The sequence below is a fragment of the Nerophis ophidion genome, linkage group LG26, assembly GCF_033978795.1.
Source record: "Nerophis ophidion isolate RoL-2023_Sa linkage group LG26, RoL_Noph_v1.0, whole genome shotgun sequence".
NCBI classification, from domain to species: domain Eukaryota; kingdom Metazoa; phylum Chordata; class Actinopteri; order Syngnathiformes; family Syngnathidae; genus Nerophis; species Nerophis ophidion.
This window is the reverse complement of record NC_084636.1, coordinates 3274909-3301701: the sequence shown is the minus strand read 5'-3', so window position 1 is coordinate 3301701 and position 26793 is coordinate 3274909. Positions and strand designations below refer to the sequence as shown.

Genomic DNA, 26793 nt, shown 5'->3' with positions numbered 1-26793 from the left:
CAAGCAAGAATTGTCTGCTAAAGTGGAAAATGGCCGGGGAGGAATGTGGCGGCAACAGTGCGGCCTCTGTCTCCCACCTAAACAGGAAGTGTGTGTGTGTGTGTGTCTGTGTGTGCGTGTGTGTGTGTCCAGGTGTGCCGCCGGCCAGCGGGACGGGCACCCTGCAGATGTACCTGCTGGACATCAACGACAACGCGCCGCACGTCTTCCCGCCAGAGGTGGAGATGTGCGAGAAGCCCGACCCGAGCGGCGTCAACATCACCGCCACCGACCCCGACCTGAGCCCCAACGCCGGGCCCTTCGCCTTCGAGCTGCCCAGCCGCCCCTCCGACGTGCGGCGCAACTGGACGCTGGCTCGCCTCAGCGGTGAGTGGCGCTCGCGTCCGATCCCTCGCCAGGTCGGCAAACACTAACCACCGGACGGCGTGCCTCCCCCAGGCGAGCGGGCCCAGCTGCGCCTGCGCACCGGCTCCCTCGCCAACGGCATCTACGAGGTCCCCATCACCATCACCGACTCTGGCAACCTGCCCATGTCCAACACGTCCTACCTGCGCATCAAGGTGTGCCAGTGCGATCACCACGGCGACTGCGTGGACATGCAGCGCATCATGGCCGCCGGCCTGGGAATGGGCGCCATCATCGGCATCCTTATCTGTATCATCATACTGCTAGGTGAGCGCGCACACACACACACACACACACACACACACACACACACCTTAAATGTGTCAATTAAGACTCCTGAATATATGTCAAGTTCTTAGAAATGTGGCTGTAGGCAACCTCCTGCTGTAGTTTTTTTGGGCAATAAATATAACAAAAAAAGAGTCCAGTATCTACATTGGCAGCATCATGAACACTTTAGGAAAGGTCAACATGAACTAATTGTATATAATTACTGAAATGTGTACTTAATTAATTATATTTAAAATTATAAATTAATAATGTATTTTTTTTTTATAAAATGGTTTTTGACTGTCATTGATTTATTTATGTAAAATGATTTTTAATCAGTTAAATAATTATTGATTTATTATTTAATATAATGATTTATTTAAATATTTATTTGTATTACCGTATTTTTCGGACTATAAGTCGCAGTTTTTAACTAAATTTACATAATTACTGAAATTTGTACTTAATTAATTATATTTAAAATTATAAATTAATGATGTTTTTTTTTTAAATCAAATTGTTTTTGAATGTCTGATTTATCTATGTAAAGTGATTTTTAATCATTTAAATAATTATTGATTTATTATTTAATATAATTATTTATTTAAATATTTATTTGTATTACCGTATTTTTCGGACTATAAGTCGCAGTTTTTAACTAAATTTATATAATTACTGAAATGTGTACTTAATTAATTATATTTAAAATGATAAATTAATGATGTATTTTTTAAATAAAATTGTTTTTGAATGTCATTGATTTATTTATGTAAAATGATTTGTAATCATTTAAATAATTATTGATTTATTATTTAATATAATTATTTATTTAAATATTTATTTGTATTACCGTATTTTTCGGACTATAAGTCGCAGTTTTTAACTAAATTTACATAATTACTGAAATGTGTACTTAATTAATTATATTTAAAATTATAAATTAATGATGTTTTTTTTTAATGAAATTGTTTTTGAATGTCTGATTTATTTATGTAAAGTGATTTTTAATCATTTAAATAATTATTGATTTATTATTTAATATAATTATTTATTTAAATATTTATTTGTATTACCGTATTTTTCGGACTATAAGTCGCAGTTTTTAACTAAATGTATATAATTACTGAAATGTGTACTTAATTAATTATATTTAAAATTACAAATTAATTATGTATTTTTTTAAATAAAATTGCTTTTGAATGTCATTGATTTATTTATGTAAAGTGATTTTTAATCATTTAAATAATTATTGATTTATTATTTAATATGATGATTTATTTAAATATTTATTTGTACTACCGTATTTTTCAGACTATAAGTCGCAGTTTTTTTTCATAGTTTGGCCGGGGGTGCGACTTATACTCAGGAGCGACTTATGTGTGAAATTATTAACACATTACCGTAAAATATCAAATAAAATTATTTATCTCATTCACGTAAGAGACTAGAAGTATAAGATTTCATGGGATTTATGTATTAGGAGTGAGAGATAGTTTGGTAAAGGTATAGCATGTTCTATATGTTATAGTTATTTGAAAGACTCTTACCATAATATGTTAGGTTAACATAGCAGTTGCTTATTTATGCCTCATATAACCTACACTTATTCCGCCTGTTGTTCACTATTCTTTATTTATTTTAAATTGCCTTTCAAATGTCTATTCTTGCTGTTGGGTTTTATCAAATAAATTTCCCCCAAAAAATGCGACTTATACTCCAGTGCGACTTGTATATGTTTTTTCCCTTCTTTATTATGCATTTTAGGCTTGTGCGACTTATACTCCGGAGCGACTTATACTCCGAAAGATACGGTACTTTTTAATTATGAACAATGGTGGTACCAGGCCGCAGAAGAATGTTTTATTATTATTATTGTTTTTTTGTTTTTTTTAATTAAATCAACATAAAAAACACAAGATACACTTGCAATTAGTGCACTTACCCAAACAACCTTCCTTTTTCATGACAAAAAATAAAATAAAAAAAATAAAAATTTAACTATAACTAACTAAGTAATTAATATTTAAATAATTACTGAAATGTGTATTTAATTAATTGTATTTAAAATTATAAATTAATTATGTATTTTTTTTTTATAAAATAGTTTTTGAATGTCATTGATTTATTTATATAAAAGGAATTTTAATCATTTAAATAATTATTGATTTGTTATTTCATATAATGATTTATTAAATCTATTTTCGTCCTGGTCGTGGAACTGTGGACCAGCTCTATACTCTGGGCAGGGTTCTTGAGGGTGCATGGGAGTTTGCCCAACCAGTCTACATGTGCTTTGTGGACTTGGAGAAGGCATTGGACCGTGTCCCTCGGGAAGTCCTGTGGGGAGTGCTCAGAGAGTATGGGGTATAGGACTGTCTTATTGTGGCGGTCCACTTCCTGTACGATCAGTGTCAGAACTTGGTCCGCATTGCCGGCAGTAAGTCGGACTCGTTTCCAGTGAGGGTTGGACTCCGCCAAGGCTGTCCTTTGTCACCGATTCTGTTCATAACTTTTATGGACAGAATTTCTAGGCGCAGTCAAGGCGTTGAGGGGTTCCGGTTTGGTGACCGCAGGATTAGGTCTCTGCTTTTTGCAGATGATGTGGTCCTGATGGCTTCATCTGACCGGGATCTTCAGCTCTCACTGGATCGGTTCGCAGCCGAGTGTGAAGCGACCGGAATGAGAATCAGCACCTCCAAGTCCGAGTCCAAGGTTCTCGCCCGGAAAAGGGTGGAGTGCCATCTCCGGGTTGGGGAGGAGACCCTGCCCCAAATGGAGGAGTTCAAGTACCTAGGAGTCTTGTTCACGAGTGAGGGAAGAGTGGATGGTGAGATCGACAGTCGGATCGGTGCGGCGTCTTCAGTAATGCGGACGTTGTACCGATCCGTTGTGGTGAAGAAGGAGCTGAGCCGGAAGGCGAAGCTCTCAATTTACCGGTCGATCTACGTTCCCATCCTCACCTATGGTCATGAGCTTTGGGTCATGACCGAAAGGATAAGATCACGGGTACAAGCGGCCCAAATGAGTTTCCTCCGCCGTGTGGCGGGTCTCTCCCTTAGAGATAGGGTGAGAAGTTCTGCCATCCGGGAGGAGCTCAAAGTAAAGCCGCTGCTCCTCCACATGGAGAGGAGCCAGATGAGGTGGTTCGGGCATCTGGTCAGGATGCCACCCGAACGCCTCCCTAGGGAGGTGTTTAGGGCACGTCCAACCGGTAGGAGGCCACGGGGAAGACCCAGGACACGTTGGGAAGACTATGTCTCCCGGCTGGCCTGGGAACGCCTCGGGATCCCCCGGGAAGAGCTAGACGAAGTGGCTGGGGAAAGGGAAGTCTGGGTTTCCCTGCTTAGGCTGTTTCCCCCGCGACCCGACCTCTGATAAGCGGAAGATGGATGGATTTATTAAAATATTTATTGTATAATTTTTTTAATTATGGAAAAATTAAAATATTGTGCTCGCAAAACGTCATCTTGTCAAATGTGCTGGAGAGCGTGACTTGAGATGCAACGATGCAGACCCGTTTGTTACTGGAGGCTTTCTAATACGCCTCGGAGCCTTTGCATGTGTGAGTGATATGCAACTATAATCATTTGTTATTGCAGCTGTTTTGATTAATCAATCATTTTGGTGCTTGGACACAGCAGTTGTATTGGTCATATGTTTTTATTCTTAAAGTGGCACACACACACACACACACACACACGCACACACACACACACACACACACACACACACACACACACACGCACACACACACGCACACACACACACACGTGCTTCGGTATGGTTTTTTCCCAAATCCATTCTCAGTCTGACCCAGTACATTAGACAAGGGTAATAATAAAAAAATAGTCCAATGAGTATTTAATGGAGAAGAGAATAATGAACGCCACTCTTCACAGTGCTGGTGCTGCTGTTTGGCGTGTGGGTGAAGAGGCGGGACAAGGAGCGTCAGGCCAAACAGCTCCTCATCGACCCCGAGGACGACGTGAGGGACAACATCCTCAAGTACGACGAGGAAGGCGGCGGGGAGGAAGACCAGGTACGCACACACACACACACACACACACACACACACACACACACACTTTGTTGTATTTCTGACCTTCTCGGGACCTGAGAAAAATGCCTCCCTCTTTAGGACCAGCCTTTCTAGTGTGTATTTACAACATTAATAATATATACATACTATGCAAATATTAAAAAAACTTGTGAAAAATGAGTTGGAATTTCACAAGAAAGAGTTAAAAAAAACTTATAATTTTGGCATTTTTATAAAAAGTCTTCGTTTTACTCAACGCAAGTCAAAATCTTACAAGAAAAACTGAACATGTGGCCAATATTATGATGAAAGTTGGAATTTTACTCAATAACAGTCGCAATTTTACAAGAAAAGCTTACTTTTTGGGCAATTTTATGAAAAGAGTTGTCATTTTACTCGACAAAAGTCACAATTTTAAAAGAAAACTTTCAAATTTTGGCAATATTATAATAATAATCGGAATTATAATTGGCAAAAGTCATCATTTTACTCCAAAAATGTCACTATTTTACAAGGACAACAAAGAAATTGGCAATATCGTGATAAAAGTCAGAATTTTATATGACAAATGTCACCATTTTGCATTAAAAAGTAATAATTGTACATTAAAAAAGTAAAATTTCATGAGAAAATATTGCAATATTAGAGAAACGGAAAGAAGAGAAATTGTTTCCAATTTTCCAAAAAAAAAGTCGACACATTGTGACAGACTGAGAATGTCTATGTACATATTTATTTTTTAATTAATTTTGGCCAAAGGGGGTGCATTTTAATTTATTACACACACTTGTTATTTCATATGTTGACCAGACGGGGGACCACCTTTCTAGATAATTAAAGATGTGTATTTACAACATTAATAATATATACATACTATGCATTTATAAAAAAGCTTGTTGTGAAAAAGGTCACAATTTCACAAGAAAAACTTAACATCTTGGCAGTATTATAATAAAAGTCATAATTTTACTCAACGCAAGTCAAAATCTTACAAGAAAAACTGAACATGTGTGCAATATTATGATGAAAGTTGGAATTTTACTCAATAACAGTCGCAATTTTACAAGAAAAACTTAACATTTGGGCAATTTTATGAAAAGAGTTGTCATTTTACTCGACAAAGTCACAATTTTATAAGAAAACTTTCAAATTTTGGCAATATTATTATAATAATCGGAATTATAATTGGCAAAAGTCATCATTTTACTCCAAAAATGTCACTATTTTACAAGGACAACAAAGAAATTGGCAATATTGTGATAAAAGTCAGAATTTTATATGACAAATGTCACCATTTTGCATTAAAAAGTAATAATTGTACATTAAAAAAGTAAAATTTCATGAGAAAATATTGCAATATTAGAGAAACGGAAAGAATAAAAGAAATTGTTTCCAATTTTCCAAGAAAAAATTCGACACATTGTGACATACTGAGAATGTCTATGAACATATTTATTTTTTAATTAATTTTGTTCAAAGGGGGTGCATTTTAATTTCTTACACACACTTGTTATTTCATATGTTCACCAGACAGGTGACCACCTTTTCTAGATATATGACAAATGTCACCATTTTGCATCAAAAAGTAATAATTGTACATTAAAAAAGTAACAATTTCATGTGAAAATATTGCAATATAACAGAAACAGAAAAAATAAGAGAAATTGTTTCAAATTTTCCAAGAAAAAAGTCGACACATTGTGACAGACTGAGAATGTCTATGTACATATTTATTTTTTAATCAATTTTGGCCAAAGGGGGTGCATTTTAATTTATTACACACACTTGTTATTTCATATGTTGACCAGACGGGGGACCACCTTTTCTAGATATATAAAGATGTGTATTTACAACATTAATAATATTTACATACTATGTATTTATAAAAAAAAGCTTGTTCTGAAAAAGGTCACAATTTCACAAGAAAAACTTAACATCTTGGCAGTATTATAATAAAAGTCATAATTTTACTCAACACAAGTCAAAATCTTACAAGAAAAACTGAACATGTGTGCAATATTATGATGAAAGTTGGAATTTTACTTGATAACAGTCGCAATTTTACAAGAAAAGCTTACTTTTTGGGCAATTTTATGAAAAGAGTTGTCACTTTACTCGATAAAAGTCTCAATTTTATAAGAAAACTTTCCAATTTTGGCAATATTATAATAATAATCGGAATTATAATTGGCAAAAGTCATCATTTTACTCCAAAAATGTCACTATTTTACAAGGACAACAAAGAAATTGGTAATATTGTGATAAAAGTCAGAATTTTATACGACAAATGTCACCATTTTGCATTAAAAAGTAATAATTGTACATTAAAAAAGTAAAATTTCATGAGAAAATATTGCAATATTAGAGAAACGGAAAGAATAAGAGAAATTGTTTCCAATTTTCCAAGAAAAAAGTCGACACATTGTGACAGACTGAGAATGTCTATGTACATATTTATTTTTTTATTAATTTTGTTCAAAGGGCGTGCATTTTAATTTCTTACACACACTTGTTATTTCATATGTTCACCAGACAGGTGACCACCTTTTCTAGATATATGACAAATGTCACCATTTTGCATTAAAAAGTAATAATTGTACATTAAAAAAGTAACAATTTCATGTGAAAATATTGCAATATAACAGAAACAGAAAAAATAAGAGAAATTGTTTCAAATTTTCCAAGAAAAAAGTCGACACATTGTGACAGACTGAGAATGTCTATGTACATATTTATTTTTTAATCAATTTTGGCCAAAGGGGGTGCATTTTAATTTATTACACACACTTGTTATTTCATATGTTGACCAGACGGGGGACCACCTTTTCTAGATATATAAAGATGTGTATTTACAACATTAATAATATTTACATACTATGCATTTATAAAAAAAAAGCTTGTTGTGAAAAAGGTCACAATTTCACAAGAAAAACTTAACTTCTTGGCAGTATTATAATAAAAGTCATAATTTTACTCAACGCAAGTCAAAATGTTACAAGAAAAACTGAACGTTTGTGCAATATTATGATGAAAGTTGGAATTTTACTCGATAACAGTCGCAATTTTACAAGAAAAGCTTAAAAGAGTTATGAAAAGAGTCATCATTTTAATCGACGAAAGCCACAATGTTATATGAAAACTTCAAAATGTTGACAATATTATGAAAATAATCGAAATTTTACTTGGCAAAATTATGACCAAAGTCATCGTTTTACTCAAAAAATGTCAATATTTTACAAGGACAACCAAAAAGATGGCAATACTGTGATAAAAGTCTGAATTTTATATGACAAATGTCACCTTTTTGCAATAAAAAGTAATAAGTGTACATTACAAAGTAGTAATTGTACATAAAAAAGTACAAATATTATGAGAAAATATTCCAATATTACAGAAACAGAATATGAGAAATTGTTCCCAATTTGAGGAAAGAGTTGACACATTCTGAGAGACAACTTTTAGTTAAATGTATTTTTTTTTCTTTTTTGTTTTCAATTTGTTTTTTAATCTTCATTATTTACTCCGTTATTACAGTACGCCTCTATATACATATTTATTTTATTTTTTTAATTAATTTTGGCCAAAGGGTGCGCATTTCAATTTCTTACACCCACTTGTTATTTCATATGTTGACCAGAGGGGGGCGCACTTTTAAAAGCGACACACAGTCAATGTGAACAATCCCTCCTTTTTGGGAGCACCCTCATTTTGATAGATATCACCACAAATGAGACATTGTCTATTAGATGCAATGTTATTGGGACCATCATTTATGTCATCACTTCTTCACACCTCCTCATATGGAAGATACTTTTCCTTCTTCATGTCTCAAGAAGGCTAGGAACACACACACACACACACACACATACACAGCCTTTCTAGATGTATAGCTAGTATATAGCTCGTGGGCGGTATAGCTCGGTTGAGTGGCCGTGCCAGCAACTTGAGGGTTCCAGGTTCGATCCCCGCTTCCGCCATCCTCGTCACTGCCGTTGTGTCCTTGGGCAAGACACTTTACCCACCTGCTCCCAGTGCCACCCACACTGCTTTAAATGTAACTCAGATGTTGGCTTTCACTATGTAAAAGCGCTTTGAGTCACAAGAGAAAAGCGCTATATAAATATAAGAAATACATATATGTTTAATGTACACTAGGATTTTTCGAATGAAGCCAATCGTGACATGTTTTGTGGTCCCCTTTATTTAGAAAAGTATAAAAATCCTACACTCCATGCAAAGAAACAACCGCCAGACAACGAGATGACGCAACCAAACTTGAGCGTTAATACTCTCACCTGATTGGCTGTCAGCGATCTCGTCTTGCATCGCTCGGTCAACAGAAAGCGAGTTTCTTCTTGTTCGCGCCATCCATCCATCCATCATCTTCCGCTTATCCGAGGTCGGGTCGCGGGGGCAACAGCCTAAGCAGGGAAACCCAGACTTCCCTCTCCCCAGCCACTTCGTCTAGCTCTTCCCGGGGGATCCCGAGGCGTTCCCAGGCCAGCCGGGAGACATAGTCTTCCCAACGTGTCCTGGGTCTTCCCCGTGGCCTCCTACCGGTTGGACGTGCCCTAAACACCTCCCTAGGGAGGCGTTTGGGTGGCATCCTGACCAGATGCCCGAACCACCTGATCTGGCTCCTCTCCATGTGGAGAAGCAGCGGCTTTACTTTGAGTTCTTCCCGGATGGCAGAGCTTCTCACCCTATCTCTAAGGGAGAGACCCAAACTCATTAGGACCGCTCGTACCCGTGATCTTGTCCTTTCGGTCATGACCCAAAGCTCATGACCATAGGTGAGGATGGGAACGTAGATCGACCGGTAAATTGAGAGCTTTGCCTTCCGGCTCAGCTCCTTCTTCACCACAACGGACCGGTGCAACGTCCGCATTACTGAAGACGCCGCACCGATCCGCCTGTCGATCTCACGATCCACTCTTCCCTCACTCGTGAACAAGACTCCTAGGTACTTGAACTCCTCCACTTGGGGCAGGGTCTCCTCCCCAACCCGGAGATGGCACTCCACCCTTTTCCGGGCGAGAATCATGGACTCGGACTTGGAGGTGCTGATTCTCATTCCGGTCGCTTCACACTCGGCTGCGAACCGATCCAGCGAGAGCTGAAGATCCCGGTCAGATGAAGCCATCAGGACCACATCATCTGCAAAAAGCAGAGACCTAATCCTGCGGTCACCAAACCGGAACCCCTTAACGCCTTGACTGCGCCTAGAAATTCTGTCCATAAAAGTTATGAACAGAATCGGTGACAAAACAGAATTCGCGCCACTTCCGGTTTATTCCCACGAGGAAGAAAATGGAAAAGAAAAAAAAAAAATTGCACATTTCATCAAACTCATTTTTTAATTGAAATCGATGACGTGTCCGTGGCGATACATATTGATATCCTTTTTATCGGCCGGCCTATAAGCGGTAGAAAATGGATGGGTGGGCCTCAGGTTGACGTTGGCCTGGCAGTGCCGCTGAAAAGGCTTATTTTCCACATACTTGCCAACCCTCCCCGATTTTCCGGGAGACTCACGAAATTCAGCGCCTCTCCCATAAGAAATTTTCTCCCGAAATTCAGCCTGAGCTGGAGGCCACGCCCCCTCCAGCTCCTTGCGGACCTGAGTGGGGACAGCATGTTTTTACGTCCGCTTTCCCACTATATAAACATCTTGCCTGCCCAATCACGTTACAACATCTACGGGTTTGAATAAAAAACTGCACACACAAGTAGACGAAGCAGAAGAACGAGGAAGTTACAGCCATGTTGTCTGTTGCCATCTCCTGGTGAATGTTGGCTATAGCGTTATTGGGTTGCTTTTTGATTGGCCAACGATTTACGTGGTGTTGCGCACCTGACGGAAAGTGAGGGAGTCTGTTCTGAAGCCCACAGTGAAGAGACATAATTTCATCACCTCGTCTGGTTATTGACTCCAACCCAAAATATTACACCGTCGTCGAGCAAAATGAAGAAATAATAGTGAAAGGTAAGTGTTGTTGTTGTTTTTTTAGTAACCAGCAAGCACAGTACAGTTAGTAGAACAACTGTGTTTTTATTACTGTGTATTTGATAGGTGCCGTCTGAAATTCAACTATTTATTTTATTTATATATGTAATAAAATAAATATATATAGCTAGAATTCACTGAAAGTCAAGTATTTCATACATACATACACATATATATATATATATATACAGTATATGAAATACTCAACTTGGTGAATTGTAGATGTAAATATATTCCATCTTAAAGGGGAACATTATCTCAATTTCAAAAGGTTTAAAAACAATAAAAATCAGTTCCCAGTGGCATGTTGTATTTTTGGAAGTTTTTTTCAAAATTTTACCGGTGTCCGAATATCCCTAAAAAAAACCTTTAAAGTGCTTGATTTTCGCTATTTGCGATGCGACCATCCATTTCCCTGTGACGTCACACAGTGCTGGCAATGTAAACAAACAATGGCGAATAGCACAGCAAGAAATAGCGACATTAGCTCGGATTCAAACTCGGATTTCAGCGGCTTAAGCGATTCAACAGATTACGCATGTATTAAAACGGATGGTTGGAGTATGAAAGTGTTGAAGAAGAAACTGAAGCTATTGAGCGAATAGCTATTGACGCTATTCATAGCCATAGCATGGCCGAATAGCTGCGTTAGCATCGCCGGTAAAATGTGCGGACCAAACGATCAGGACTTTCGCATCTTTTGACACTGGAGCAACTTAAATCCGTCGATGGGTAAGTGTTTGTTTTCGCATTAAATGTGGGTGGAAGGAAACGTAATATAGTTGCAAATGCATCTACAGGTTATCCATACATCTCTGTGCCATGTCTGCTTTAGCACCGCCGGTAAATAGCATGTTAGCGTCGATTAGCATAGCATGTTAGCATCGATTAGCTTGCAGTCACGCCACAACCAAATATAAGTCAACATCAACAAAACTCACCTTTGTGATTTCGTTGACTATCGTTGCAAATGCATCTGCAGGTTATCCATACATCTCTGTGCCATGTCTGTCATCGCCGGTAAAATGTGGAGACACTCTGGCACATTCAATGGGGGTCTGGCGGCAGACAGTTTGGCATCTTGGGGCCAGTGGTGCAACTTGAATCCCTCCCTGTTAGTGTTGTTACACCCTCCGACAACACACCGTCGAGGCATGATGTCTCCAAGGTTCCAAAAAATAGTCAAAAAAACAGAAAATAACAGAGCTGAGACCCAATGTTTACAATGTGTTGGAAATGAAAATGGTGGGTGTGTTACCTCGGCGACGTCACATTCTGACGTCATCGCCTCCAGAGCGATAAACAGAAAGGCGTTTAATTCGCCAAAATTCACCCATTTAGAGTTCGGAAATGGGTTAAAAAAATAGATGGTCTTTTTTCTGCACCATCAAGGTATATATTGACACTTACATAGGTCTGCTGATAATGTTCCCCTTTAACCACGCCCCCCGCCCCAACCACGCCTCCGCCCCCACCTCTCGAAATCGGAGGTCTCAAGGTCGGCAAGTATGATTTTCCTCCTCTGCTTTGTCCCGCCACTGAAATCTGAATGAACTCTCCCAATCCTCACTAACACACACACACACACACACACACACACACACACACACACACACACACACACACACACACTGTCATCTGTCCTCCAGCTAAGATTAAGTGTACTACAAAAGAGGACCTGCAATGGGGATTAATTGCTTTTTGTTGGAGATTCATTTCCGGTGTGTTTGTCTCCCTGCCAAGTGCATATAAGCCCCGGGGGGCAGGAGGGGGTTGGGGTCTGAAAGTCCCGTTTGACCCCACTAAGTTTGCATCTTACAGTACAAACTACTTCTGTCAACAGAATACACTGATTGTCTCTCGACTGTCTTCCTCCTTTAGCACTAATTACTGTAAATTCCGAACTATAAGTTGCTACTTTTTTCCTACGATTCGAACCCTGCAGCTAATACGACGGCGCGGCTAATTTATGGATTTATCTTCGTTGACGGCTATAAGAAAGAAAATTATTTTTTTAAAAAAAAGACTGTTTTATTGTTTGTGCAAGGGCGCCATCTTTTGGACGAATTCTCTCACTGCAAGTGCTGCAGTTTCCTTCCATTTATGGGTAGTCCATCTTCCGCTTAGCCGAGGTCAGGTCGCGGGGGCAGCAGCCTATGCAAGGAAGCCCAGACTTCCCGCTCCCCAGCCACTTTGTCCAGCTCCTCCTGGGGGATCCAACATGTCCCGGGTCTTCCCCGTGGCCTCCTACTGGTCGGACGTGCCCTAAACACCTCCCTAGGGAGGCTTTCGGGTGGCATCCTGACCAGATGCCCGGACCACCTCATCTGGCTCCTCTCCATGTGAAAGAGCAGTAGTACTGTTTTTTTCTTCTTCTTTTAACCGGAGTACTGTTCAGTCTTCTAGCCGTCCATAGCGTTTCTACAGTCATCACTCTCAGCGACGTCTGTAAGTTTTACAATACAACTAAAACTATTCATTCTTACTAGACCGTCTCATGTGTGATGTCTGTAGGAATGTTTTTGTGCTCATTTGTACGTGCTATCAAAGTAATGAAGGTAGCGCCAATAGCATGAGCTAATATGCTGACACTTTTACGAGTGCCTGTTAGTATTATTTTTATATTGTTTCACTTTCACAAATTCCTCAGTAAATTCTTTAAAACGTCACCGTGGAGTCATTGAGTCTGTTTAGCTGATTGTAAAGCTAGCTTGCGCAGCTACCATTATTTCTGTTTTGTTTGATCAGCCGTTTTACTGCCCTGTTACAGACACCATTAGAAAACAAAGTATGTAAATAAGCATTTACAGAATATTTCTGTGTAAATAACTAATTTCTCAACGTCTATATCTGCGACTTATAGTCCGGTGCGGCTAATATCACATTTCTCTTTGCTGAAGGCAAAAGGAAGAATAATTTAACAAAAGCAAAAACACTGTTTTATTGTTTGTCCTATGGCACCATCTTTTGGACGAATTCACCTTTCATTTATCCGGTAGTGCTTTTTTTTTAACCGGAGTGCTGTTCAGTCCTCTAGCCGTCCATAGCGTTTCTACTCGTATGGATTCTTCATTCATCACTCCAAGCAACGTTTGTAAGTTTTACAATATAACTACAACTATTCATACTGACTAAACCGTCCCGTGTGTTGTCTGTAGGAATGTTTGCATGCATATTTGTCCGTGCTATCATATTGTAGTGATGCCAGCATCGTTAGCATGAGCTACTATGCTAACATGTTTACGTCTGTTAGTGTTATTACCTCACAACGGCGGGGGATTATCTTTTTTTATGTCATGGAAAAGGGAGTTTTTTGGGTTGGTGCACTAATTGTAAGTGTATCTTGTGTTTTTTATGTTGATTTAATTAAAAGATAAAAAATAAAAATGTATACAAAATTTTTCTGCGGCCCGGTGGTTGGGGACCACTGCTCTAGTGTACATGTGACTTATTAATAAGCATGTCTGAAACAAATAAACCAGACAGCAGCGATACATGTTGATGTTGGGGAGATAACGTCCTATGTTGTTACCATGGCAACACCATTGAATGTGTACAATGTGTGTCTGGTCCCACCCCCCAAAAAAAGTGCGGTTTGAGCCCCAGAAAAAAGGGCGGATAATGACTGAGGGATAATCAGCGGGTTCCGGATCATTCCAGGCGGGTTCATTACCCACATGGCGGGCGAAGACGGCCAATGGCGGCACCATCTGTTGTGAGCGCCTTCGCTCCAACCCACTCCGCCGCCAGCCCATTAAATATTTTATCGGCGCAATGAAGTAGGAAAGTTGAAGCTCCGCCCCCAGAGTCCTCAAAAGAACCGAGCTAAAGCTTTTCAAGAGGACGGCGGCGAGAGGGCGACCCAGAACGTGGCGCCCAAGGTCAGCCCGCAGCTTCATGGGAAGTGGATTTACCCGGGGGCGTGTGCGTGGAGCTGGATGTTTCCTGACGGTTGCCACGGTAACGCGGCGCACTCGGGGCAAGGTGGACGCTGAGGCAATTTTCCTCCAAAGGATGACACGTGACATTATTGACTTACCACCCCGGGCTGGATTGTCCTCAAGCAGGGCCTCTTTGTCCCCGGGGAATATTCTAGATGTCAATCCATCCATCCATCTTCTTCCGCTTATCTGAGGTCAGGTCGCGGGGTCAGCAGCCTAAGCAGGGAAGCCCAGACTTCCCTCTCCCCAGCCATGTTAGTCCAAACTTCAAATGAATTATAAAACATTATTCAGATCAAGGCCACATTGACAACAGTCAAAGTTTTTTAAAAAGTGAATTTTTTTTAAGATGACATCTTGAAATATGTTTGACGGCTCAGTACCAATTCCTGGTACCTGGGAATCTATACCGATAATAATAATAATAATAATAATAATAATAATAATAAATAGAATAATAATACAAATTAAAGCTGCAAGCAGCGATGGACGGGACCGACTTTTGCTGGGGTTTCCTGGCTTTACCCATTCAACATATCTTTACCTGCGCATTACCTACCTTCTCTGCATCCTGGGGTCACACTGGTGCTTCTTTCTGTCACCCATACACGCTGGTGCTTCCTGCTATCACCCAGACAACATATCTGTACCTGCACATTACCTACCTTCACTGTATCCTGGAGTCAAACTGGTGCCTCCTTCTTTCACCCAGTCAACATATCTTTTCCCGCACACTACCTACCTTCTCTGCATTGTGTGGTCACGCTGGTGCTTCCTGCTTTTAAGCGGCCATCTTGAGACGGCAGTAGCGCAGCGGTTCTTTAAAGGCTTGTAAAATCAAAACCGGAGCTGTTAGAAAAACTCTTTCATCAACTTTTAATCAGAAGGGTTCAATCTCTCTCCTGTGGTAGTTTGAAGCCGACACAACAAACGCGCTCAGAGGACATAATGTTTGAAAAAGGTGGCGGGTTTTTACAAAACTTTTGTTTTGAGGGGGTAATTGCCAACTTCCTGTTGATTTTTGCTGAAGGATGTCAATGAATGAAATGTAGGTCTAAGTGAGACCTACATAGAGGTTTTTGTTTCATGTCTCTACGACATTCCTACCGGACGTTACAAGCAGTTTTGTCTGTGTTTTCTTCCCAAGAGCACTTTTGTCTAGAGCGCAATTTTGAATTTTGGGTTTTGTTTTTTTGATTAGATCGCAATTTTCGCCAGTCCTGATGTGCGTGTCCAGTTTGGTGAGGGTTAAAGCATGTTAAGGGGGTCAAATTACAGCTCAAAGAGGCGGCGTTATAATAATAAAACCTTAGAAATACAATAGGGTCCTCTGTCTCAAAGGGACTTTCGGTCCCTAATAATTTAGCTCAATTGAGGAGAAACGTCCGGACTGTACTCTTCGTACGGTCTCCCACCACGCTCTGACGAAAGATTGTACGCCTCTTCTTTTATTCGGGCTTTCCCTGATGACATGGCAACAGCTGTTTCTGTCGGTTACACAACAGTTCAAAGAAAAGGTGCCCTGAGAGGGGGTCAGGCCCTGCTTCATCTCCGCTTTGTAGATCTCAATCTAGATTACGATACATCAAGGAAACCGACACCTTCATGTCGCTTCCCATCCTACACAGTGGAGTATTACAAGCCTTTTGATTGGTAAGACCATAGACGGCTTTTGTCTGCTCGCTGGGAACTCATTGAAACACAAAGTTTCATGCAACCTCACCCTGCGTCTTCCTGTCCCGCCCGCAGGACTACGACCTGAGCCAGCTGCAGCAACCGGACTCTCTGGAGCCCGAGTGCGTGAAGGTGGGCATCAGACGGCTGGACGAGAGGCCCCTCCACCACGACCACCAGTACCCCCTGCGCTCTGCGGCCCCCCACCCCGGAGACATCGGGGACTTCATCCACGAGGTACGGCTTTGTCTTTAAAAACCGCTGTGGGCAGGAATAATGACTTCCCGACTCGGTACGTAGACTTCCAGGCCTAAATCTTCGCGTTTTACTAGTAACGAGTAATCTAATTATTTAATTTAAGGTCTTCAACAAATTATGCCTAAATGACAATCTTGCCATCCAAACAATACCCCGTTTGTTGACAAAAAGATATGGAAGCACCTTCCATCTCTTTGTTAGCCAGAGGTAACACAATGTAAGGAAAAGCCATGGGTGGATCTACACCTGACATCCACTGTAATGATACCAAGTACTGTAGCGTATCAAATCGATACTACTATGATTACATCGATATTTTTTTAGCATCACAATCTTTTTACCTTTTTTTAAACTTCATATTATGTTTATAAAGTCAGTAAATATATGTCCCCGGACACATGAGGACTTTGAATATGACCAATGTACGATCCTGTAACTACTTGGTATCGGATCGATACCTAAATGTGTGGTATCATCCAAAACTAATGTCAAGTATCAAAGAAGAGAAGAATAAGTGATTATTACATTTTAACAGAAGTGTAGATAGAAAATAAGAAGATATTAACAGTAAATGAACAAATGGATTAATTACTGATTTTTTACAGATTGTCCCTCATAATGTGTACAAAATAACAGGTGTATAAATGACACAATATGTTACTGCAGACTAATTAGGAGTCTTTGTTTGTTTACTTACTACTAAAAGACAAGTTGTCTAGTATGTTCAACATTTTATTGAAGGACTAAATGACAATAATAAACACATGTTTCATGTACACTAACATTTTTTATTTAAATAAAGACAACAATAATAATTATTTGTTGATAGTCTGGATTAGTGGACCTGTGACAAGTGTACCAGTCACTAATTCCTCATTTTTTGTTGATAGTCATGATTAGTGGACCTGTGACAAGTGTACCAGTCACTAATTCCTCATTGATTATTTGTTGGTAGTCATGACTAGTCGACAAGTGTACCAGTCACTAATTGCTCATTATTTGTTGATAGTCGGGATTAGTCGACCTGTGACAAGTGTATCAGTCACTAATTCCTCATTAATTATTTGTTGATAGTCGGGGATTAATCGACCTGTGACAACTGTACCAGTCACTAATTCCTCATTATTTGTTGATAGTCAGGATTAGTTAACCTGTGACAACTGCACCAGTCACCAATTCCTCATTAATTATTTGTTAATAGTCGGGGATTAGTGGACCTGTGACAACTGTACCAGTCACTAATTCCTCATTAATTATTTGTTGATAGTCGGGGAATAGTCGACCTGTGACAAGTGTACCAGTCACTAATTCTTCATTATTTGTTGATAGTCAGGATTAGTTGACCTGTGACAAGTGTACCAGTCACTAATTCCTCATTATTTGTTGATAGTCGGGATTAGTCGACCTGTGACAAGTGTATCAGTCACTAATCCCTCATTTGTTGATAGTCGGGGATTAGTCGACCTGTGACAACTGTACCAGTCACTAATTCCTCATTAATTATTTGTTGATAGTCGGGGATTAGTCGACCTGTGACAAGTGTACCAGTCACTAATTCCTCATTAATTATTTGTTGATAGTCGGGGATTAGTCGACCTGTGACAAGTGTACCAGTCACTAATTCCTCATTAATTATTTGTTGATAGTCGGGGATTAGTCGACATGTGACATTTGTACCAGTCACTAATTCCTCATTAATTATTTGTTGATAGTCTGGATCAGTGGACCTGTGACAAGTGTACCAGTCACTAATTCCTCATTTTTTGTTGATAATCATGATTAGTGGACCTGTGACAACTGTACCAGTCACTAATTCCTCATTAATTATTTGTTGATAGTCTGGATTAGTCAACCTGTGACAAGTGTACCAGTCACTAATTCCTCATTAATTATTTGTTGATAGTCTGGATTAGTCAACCTGTGACAACTGTACTAGTCACTAATTCCTCATTAATTATTTGTTGATAGTCGGGGATTAGTCGACATGTGACATTTGTACCAGTCACTAATTCCTGATTATTTGTTGATAGTCGGGATTAGTTGACCTGTGACAACTGCACCAGTCACTAATTCCTCATTAATTATTTGTTGATAGTCATGATTAGTCGACCTGTGACAATTGTACAAGTCACTAATTCCTCATTAATTATTTGTTGATAGTCGGGGATTAGTCGACCTGTGACAACTGCACCAGTCACTAATTCCTCATTATTTGTTGATAGTCTGGATTAGTCGACCTCTGACAAGTGTACCAGTCACCAATTCCTAATTATTTCTTGATAGCCGAGATTAGTTGACCTGTGACAAGTGTACCAGTCACCAATTCCTCGTTAATTATTTGTTAATAGTCGGGATTAGTGGACCTGTGACAACTGTACCACTCACTATTTCCTCATTATCTGTTGATAGTCGGGATTAGTTGACCTCTGACAAGTGTACCAGTCACTAATTCCTAATTATTTCTTGATAGCCGAGATTAGTTGACCTGTGACAAGTGTACCAGTCACCAATTCCTCGTTAATTATTTGTTAATAGTCGGGATTAGTGGACCTGTGACAACTGTACCACTCACTATTTCCTCATTAATTATTTGTTGATAGTCGGGATTAGTCGACCTGTGACAATTGCACAAGTCACTAATTTCTCATTAACTATTTGTTGATAGTCGGGATTAGTCGACCTGTGACTATTGTACAAGTCACTAATTCCTCATTAACAATTTGTTGATAGTCGGGATTAGTGGACCTGTGACAACTGTACCAGTCACTAATTCCTCATTATTTTGTTGATAGTCGGGATTAGTCAACCTGTGACTATTGTACAAGTCACTAATTCCTCATTAACAATTTGTTGATAGTCGGGATTAGTGGACCTGTGACAACTGTACCAGTCACTAATTCCTCATTATTTTGTTGATAGTCGGGATTAGTCAACCTGTGACTATTGTACAAGTCACTAATTCCTCATTAACAATTTGTTGATAGTCGGGATTAGTGGACCTGTGACAACTGTACCAGTCACTAATTCCTCATTAATTATTTGTTGATAGTCGGGATTAGTGGAGCTGTGACAACTGTACCAGTCACTAATTCCTCATTATTTTGTTGATAGTCTGGATCAGTGGACCTGTGACAAGTGTACCAGTCACTAATTCCTCATTTTTTGTTGATAATCATGATTAGTGGACCTGTGACAACTGTACCAGTCACTAATTCCTCATTAATTATTTGTTGATAGTCTGGATTAGTCAACCTGTGACAACTGTACCAGTCACTAATTCCTCATTAATTATTTGTTGATAGTCGGGGATTAGTCGACATGTGACATTTGTACCAGTCACTAATTCCTGATTATTTGTTGATAGTCGGGATTAGTTGACCTGTGACAACTGCACCAGTCACTAATTCCTCATTAATTATTTGTTAATAGTCGGGGATTAGTGGACCTGTGACAACTGTACCAGTCACTAATTCCACAGACACTAGAAGGGTTTTTAGTCGGTTAAAAGACTTTTAGCGTGACAGTTTCTAAAAAACACAGCTTTTATTGTAAACACTGAAAAGTTGGTAATAAAAGCCAATTAATCTTCTCTTTCCCGTGGAATTTATAGATGTGACTTTCAACGTCGTCGCTCCACGGCAACTCTGCTGTCCGTCTGTCCGCCACAAGAGCGTAAAAAACTTTCTGTCTGCTTTTAAGACGCCTTTTGATTGGTTCGTCCTTCTTTTCTGACAAGGAGAAAGACTTCTTTCTTTTATGCCTTGGATCTTCTCATGTGGGAGTCAGCAGGATGTCGTCATTTGTTGCTGATTTGCGTAGCATTAGCATCATGACCGTGTCAAAGTCAAGGCCCGGGGGCCAGATCTGGCCCCACAGTTCATTTAATGTGGCCCCCAAAGGCCTGGGAATAATGTGCATAACACAGTTGGCTCACAATAAACAAACACTTAGGTATTTATTACATGTGAATCATTTTTAAATACAGTCTATTATACAGCATTATTCACATGTGAATAATATAAATACAGTCTTTTATACAGCATTATTCACATGTGAATAATATAAATACAGTCTATTATACAGCATTATTCACATGTGAATAACATAAATACAGTCTATTATACGGCATTATTCACATGTGAATAAAATAAATACAGTCTATTAAACAGCATTATTCACATGTGAATAATATAAATACAGTCTTTTATACAGCATTATTCACATGTGAATAATATAAATACAGTCTATTATACAGCAATATTCACATGTGAATAACATAAATACAGTCTATTATACAGCATTATTTACATGTGAATAATATAAATACAGTCTATTATACAGCATTATTCACATGTGAATAACATAAATACAGTCTATTATACAGCATTATTCACATGTGAATAATATAAATACAGTCTATTATACAGCATTATTCACATGTGAATAATATAAATTTTTGTATCCCTTTAATTTAGGTAGCCAGGGACTGCAGATGGAAATGAGCTATTTAGCTATAATCTGGTACAGAACATGTGTTTGAAATTAATGTTTCTGTGCATTTTCCCCCTCAAATAAAGACTAAACTAAATGTCTTTATTGTCAATGGAACCTTTAAAGTTTTGGTGTTGTTTACTGGCGTCATATTGCAGTCTACACGTATCTCTTGTGTTTGACTGCCATCGACTGGTCACACTTATCATCACACCATGTACCAAATTAAATAGCTTCGAGGTCGGTAAGCACAACCAGATTTTTTCTTTACACTAGGCGCACCGGCTCGTAAGGCACACTGTCGAGTTTTGAGGAAAGTATGGTAATTTGTCCAAAAAAATCAATTTGATTTATTAAAATGATTAATGAATTTACGAAATAAATAAAAATTAAGATTCGGATGTGATAAAAGCACCCCTATTTATTGTATACCGTATAGTAGTTTGTAAAAATAACAATAAATTGTCAGGTTCAAACACTGATTACATCTATTAAACAGACAAGAAGCAAGGAACCATGCAGGGACAGAGTTCAATTTGGCTCAATGAGGAGAGATGTTTGGGGCTGTACACTTACTGTAGTTACAATCTCCCACCACGCTCTAAGGTCCAGACCCACGTGCTCCTCTATTTATTCGGGAGGCCCCTGGTTACATCACTGAGGCTGCTGCTGAAGGAATAGGGGGTCATTTCAGTAGCCCCAGTTAGACACAATATATGATTATTCAGAAATGCAAATGTGCTGACCCTCGTGATATCGCCCTGTCTCTGCTCTGTCTGCGTCACGGTACTCGATGTTAAGAGACAACTGCAATCCACGATTGCAAGTTGTCCCTTTGCACGGATAGAAAAGTACAACTTCAGCACAATTGATAATAACTATAGCAACGGCCTTTAAGCATAAGAGTTGTGTGATTACTTGCACATAATTATTCCAACTAGACATGTCCGATAATGGCTTTTTTGCAACTCTTAATTACTGATTCCGATATCAGCCGATAGCGATATATACAGTTGTGGAATGAACACATTATTTTGCCTAATTTTGTGGTGATGCCCCGCTGGATGCATCAAACAATGTAACAAAGTTTTCAAAAATAAATAAACTCAAGTTATGGAAAAAATGCCAACATGGCACTGCCATATTTATTATTGAAGTCACAAAGTAGGGACGAAGTGGCGCAGTGGTAAAGTGGCCGTGCGCAACCCGAGGGTCCCTAGTTCAATACCCACCTAGAACCAACCTCGTCACGTCCGTTGTGTCCTGAGCAAGACACTTCACCCTTGCTCCTGATGGGTGCTGGTTAGCGCCTTGCATGGCAGCTCCTTCCATCACTGTGTGAATGTGGAAGTAGTGTCAAAGCGCTTTGAGTACATTGAAGGTAGAAATGTACAACCCATTTATCATTTATTTATTTATAAAGTGCATTATTTTTTTAACATGCCTCAAAACAGAAGCTTGGAATTTGGGACATGCTCTCCCTGAGAGAGTGTGAGGAGGCTGGGGTAGCGGGGGTGTATAATTTAGCGTCCCGGAAGAGTTCGTGCTGAAAGGGGTTCTGGGTATTTGTTGTGTTGTGTTTATGTTGTGTTAACAGTGCGGATGTTCTCCCGAAATGTGTTTGTCATTCTTGTTTGGTGTGGGTTTACATATATTTGTAACAGTGTTAAAGTTGTTTATACGGCCACCCTCAGTGTGACCTGTATGGCTGTTGACCAAGAATGCCTTGCATTCACTTGTGTGTGTGAAAAGCCGTAGATATCGTGATTGGGCCGGCACGCAAAGGCAGTGCCTTTAAGGTTTTATTGACGCTCTGTACTTCTCCCTACGGCCGTGTACACGGCGGCGTTTTAAAAAGTCATAAATTTTGCTTTTTTAAACCGATACCGATATTTTCCGATATCACATTTTACAGCATTTATCAGCCGATAATATCGACAGCCTGATATTATTGAACATCTCTAATTCTAACATAAATACTTAAATAAACGTCCAACCGGTAGGAGGCCACGGGGAAGACCCAGGACACGTTGGGACGACTATGTCTCCCGGCTGGCCTGGGAACGCCTCGGGATCCCCCGGGAAGAGCTAGACGAAGTGGCTGGGGAGAGGGAAGTCTGGGTTTCCCTGCTTGGGCTGTTGCCCCCGCGACCCGACCTCGGATAAGCAGAAGAAGATGGATGGATGGATACTTAAATATCTGCTCGTCACCTTGACTTAGCATTTCAAAGCAATCCATCAGTTTGTACGTCCAGAAATCAACTAACCAAATGCGTAGGCAATAATATGACGATGATACTTTTATATTCTTACATTCACTTTTACAAGCGGCCCTCCGAGAAAACAACCCTGCTTTAAAGCATCCTTAAAGCGTCCTCCCGCGCCATCCAGAGTGAGACATCTTCCCCTTTTTAATATCACTTCACAGCCTCTTCACAGCCGTCAAAGTCACTCCCTGGGCTTTAATGTGTGTGTGTGTGTGTGTGTGTGTGTGTGTGTGTGTGTGTGTGTGTGTGTGTGTGTGTGTGTGTGTGTGTGTGTGTGTGTGTGTGTGTGTGTTCTTGTATTCCTAGCCTTCTTGAGACATGAAGAAGGAAAAGTATCTTCCATATGAGGAGGTGTGAAGAAGTGATGACATAAATGATGGTCCCAATAACATTGCATCTAATAGACAATGTCTCATTTGTGGTGATATCTATTAAAATGAGGGTGCTCCCAAAAAGGAGGGATTGTTCACATTGACTGTGTGTCGCTTTTAAAAGTGCTCCCCCTCTGGTCAACATATGACATAACAAGTGTGTGTTAGAAATTGAAACGTACCGCCTTTGGCCAAAATTAATTTCAGATTTTTTTAATAAATATGTATATAGAGACATACTGTAATAACTTGTAGTGAATAATGAAGATGAAAAAACAATTGGAAAAAAACATAATTTTACAAATTCTTATAAAATCGGGAACAATTTTCTCATATTTTTTCCGTTTCTGTAATATTGCAATATTTACTCGCAAAATGGGGACATTTGTCATGTAAAAATCAGACTTTTATCACAATATTTCTCATTTTTTGGGTTGTCCTTGTAAAATAGTGACATTTTTTTGAGTAAAATGATAACTTTTGTCATCATTTTGCCAATTAAAATTTCAGTTATTATTTATAATATTTTAAAGTTTTCTTTTAAAATTGTGACTTTTGTCCAGTAAAAATTAGGACTATTTTCATAAAATTGCCACAATTGTAAGCTTTTTTTGTAAAATTGCATCTGTTGTTGAGTAAAATTCCAACTTTTATCATAATATTGCACAAATGTTCAGTTTTTTTTTGTAAAATTTTGACTTGCGTTGAGTAAACTGACGACTATTGTAATACTGCCAAAATTGTTAGTTTTTCTTGTGATATTCCAACTCATTTTTCACAAGCTTTTTTTATATGTGCATAGTATGTATATATTATTAATATTGTAAATACACATCTTTATATATCTAGAAAGGCTGCTCCTAAAAAGGGAGGCATTATTCTCAGGTCTCAAGAAGGTAACAAATACAAGAATGTATGTGTGTGTGTGTGTGTGTGTGTGTGTGTGTGTGTTCTTGTATTCCTAGCCTTCTTGAGACATGAAGAAGGTAAAGTATCTTCCATATGAGGAGGTGTGAAGAAGTGATGACATAAATGATGGTCCCAATAACATTGCATCTAATAGACAATGTCTCATTTGTGGTGATATCTATCAAAATGAGGGTGCTCCCAAAAAGGAGGGATTGTTCACATTGACTGTGTGTCGCTTTTAAAAGTGCTCCCCCTCTGGTCAACATATGACATAACAAGTGTGTGTTAGGAATTGAAACGTACCGCCTTTGGCCAAAATTAATTTCAGATTTTTTTAATAAATATGTATATAGAGACATACTGTAATAACTTGTAGTGAATAATGAAGGTGAAAAAACACTTGGAAAAAAACATAATAATTTTACAAATTCTTATAAAATCGGGAACAATTTTCTCATATTTTTTCCGTTTCTGTAATATTGCAATATCTACTCGCAAAATGGTGACATTTCCATCCATCCATTTTCTACCGCTTATTCCCTTTGTCATGTAAAAATTTGACTTTTATCACAATATTGCCAATTTTTGGGGTCGTCCTTGTAAAATAGTGACATTTTTTGAGTAAAATGAAGACTTTTGTCATCATTTTGCCAATTAAATTCCAATTATTATTATAATATTTTAAAGTTTTCTTATAAAATTGTGACTTTTGTCCAGTGAAAATTAGGACTATTTTCATAAAATTGCCACAATTGTAGGCTTTTTTTGTAAAATTGCAACTTTTGTTGAGTAAAATTCCAACTTTTACCAAAATATTGCACACATGTTCAGTTTTTCTTGTAAAATGTTGACTTGCGTCGAGTAAAATGCTGACTTTTATTATAATACTGCCGAAATTCTACGTTTTTCTTGTAAAATTCCAACTCATTTCTCACAACAAGCTTTTTTATATGTGCATAGTATGTATATATTATTAATGTTGTAAATACACATCTTTATATATCTAGAAAGGCTGCTACTAAAGAGGTTTTTCTCAGGTCTCAAGAAGGTAACAAATACAAGTGCGTGTGTGTGTGTGTGTGTGTGTGTGTGTGTGTTCTTGTATTCCTAGCCTTCTTAAGACATGAAGGAAAAGTATCTTCCATATGAGGAGGTGTGAAGAAGTGATGACATAAATGATGGTCCCAATAACATTGCATCTAATAGACAATGTCTCATTTGTGGTGATATCTATCAAAATGAGGGTGCTCCCAAAAAGGAGGGATTGTTCACATTGACTGTGTGTCGCTTTTAAAAGTGCTCCCCCTCTGGTCAACATATGACATAACAAGTGTGTGTTAGGAATTGAAACGTACCGCCTTTGGCCAAAATTTATTTCAGATTTTTTTTATATATATATATGTAGAGACATACTGTAATAACTTGTAGTGAATAATGAACATAATAATTTTACAAATTATTATAAAATCGGGAACAATTTTCTCATATTTTTTCCGTTTCTGTAATATTGCAATATTTACTCGCAAAATGGTGACATTTCCATCCATCCATTATCTACCGCTTATTCCCTTTGTCATGTAAAAATCAGACTTTTATCACAATATTGCCAATATTTTAAAGTTTTCTTATAAAATTGTGACTTTTGTCCAGTGAAAATTAGGACTATTTTCATAAAATTGCCACAATTGTAGGCTTTTCTTATAAAATTGCAACTGTTGTTGAGTAAAATTCCAACTTTTACCAAAATACTGCACACATGTTCAGTTTTTCTTGTAAAATGTTGACTTGCGTCGAGTAAAATGCTGACTTTTATTATAATACTGCCGAAATTCTACGTTTTTCTTGTAAAATTCCAACTCATTTCTCACAACAAGCTTTTTTATATGTGCATAGTATGTATATATTATTAATGTTGTAAATACACATCTTTATATATCTAGAAAGGCTGCTCCTAAAGAGGTTTTTCTCAGGTCTCAAGAAGGTAACAAATACAAGTGTGTGTGTGTGTGTGTGTGTGTGTGTGTGTGTGTGTGTGTGTGTGTATGTGTGTGTGTGTGTGTGTGTGTGTGTGTGTGTGTGTGTGTGTGTGTGTGTGTGTGTGTGTGTGTGTGTGTGCTGCATAAAGACATGTGCCAAGCAGAGCGGTGAATAATGAGCCGGG

At 38.7% G+C, this 26793-nt stretch overlaps 1 protein-coding gene across 2 annotated transcripts in view; it reads left to right on the top strand.

Annotated features, from left to right (window-relative positions):
• LOC133543951 (cadherin-2-like) overlaps nt 1-26793 on the top strand; it is a 210927-nt gene that overhangs the window by 164897 nt on the left and 19237 nt on the right. For both annotated transcript variants that reach the window (XM_061888891.1, XM_061888890.1), the window contains exons 12-15: nt 133-366; nt 439-672; nt 4575-4714; nt 16412-16573. In XM_061888891.1, the coding sequence (XP_061744875.1) occupies nt 133-366; nt 439-672; nt 4575-4714; nt 16412-16573 (770 nt within the window). The remainder of the gene's footprint in view (nt 1-132; nt 367-438; nt 673-4574; nt 4715-16411; nt 16574-26793) is intronic.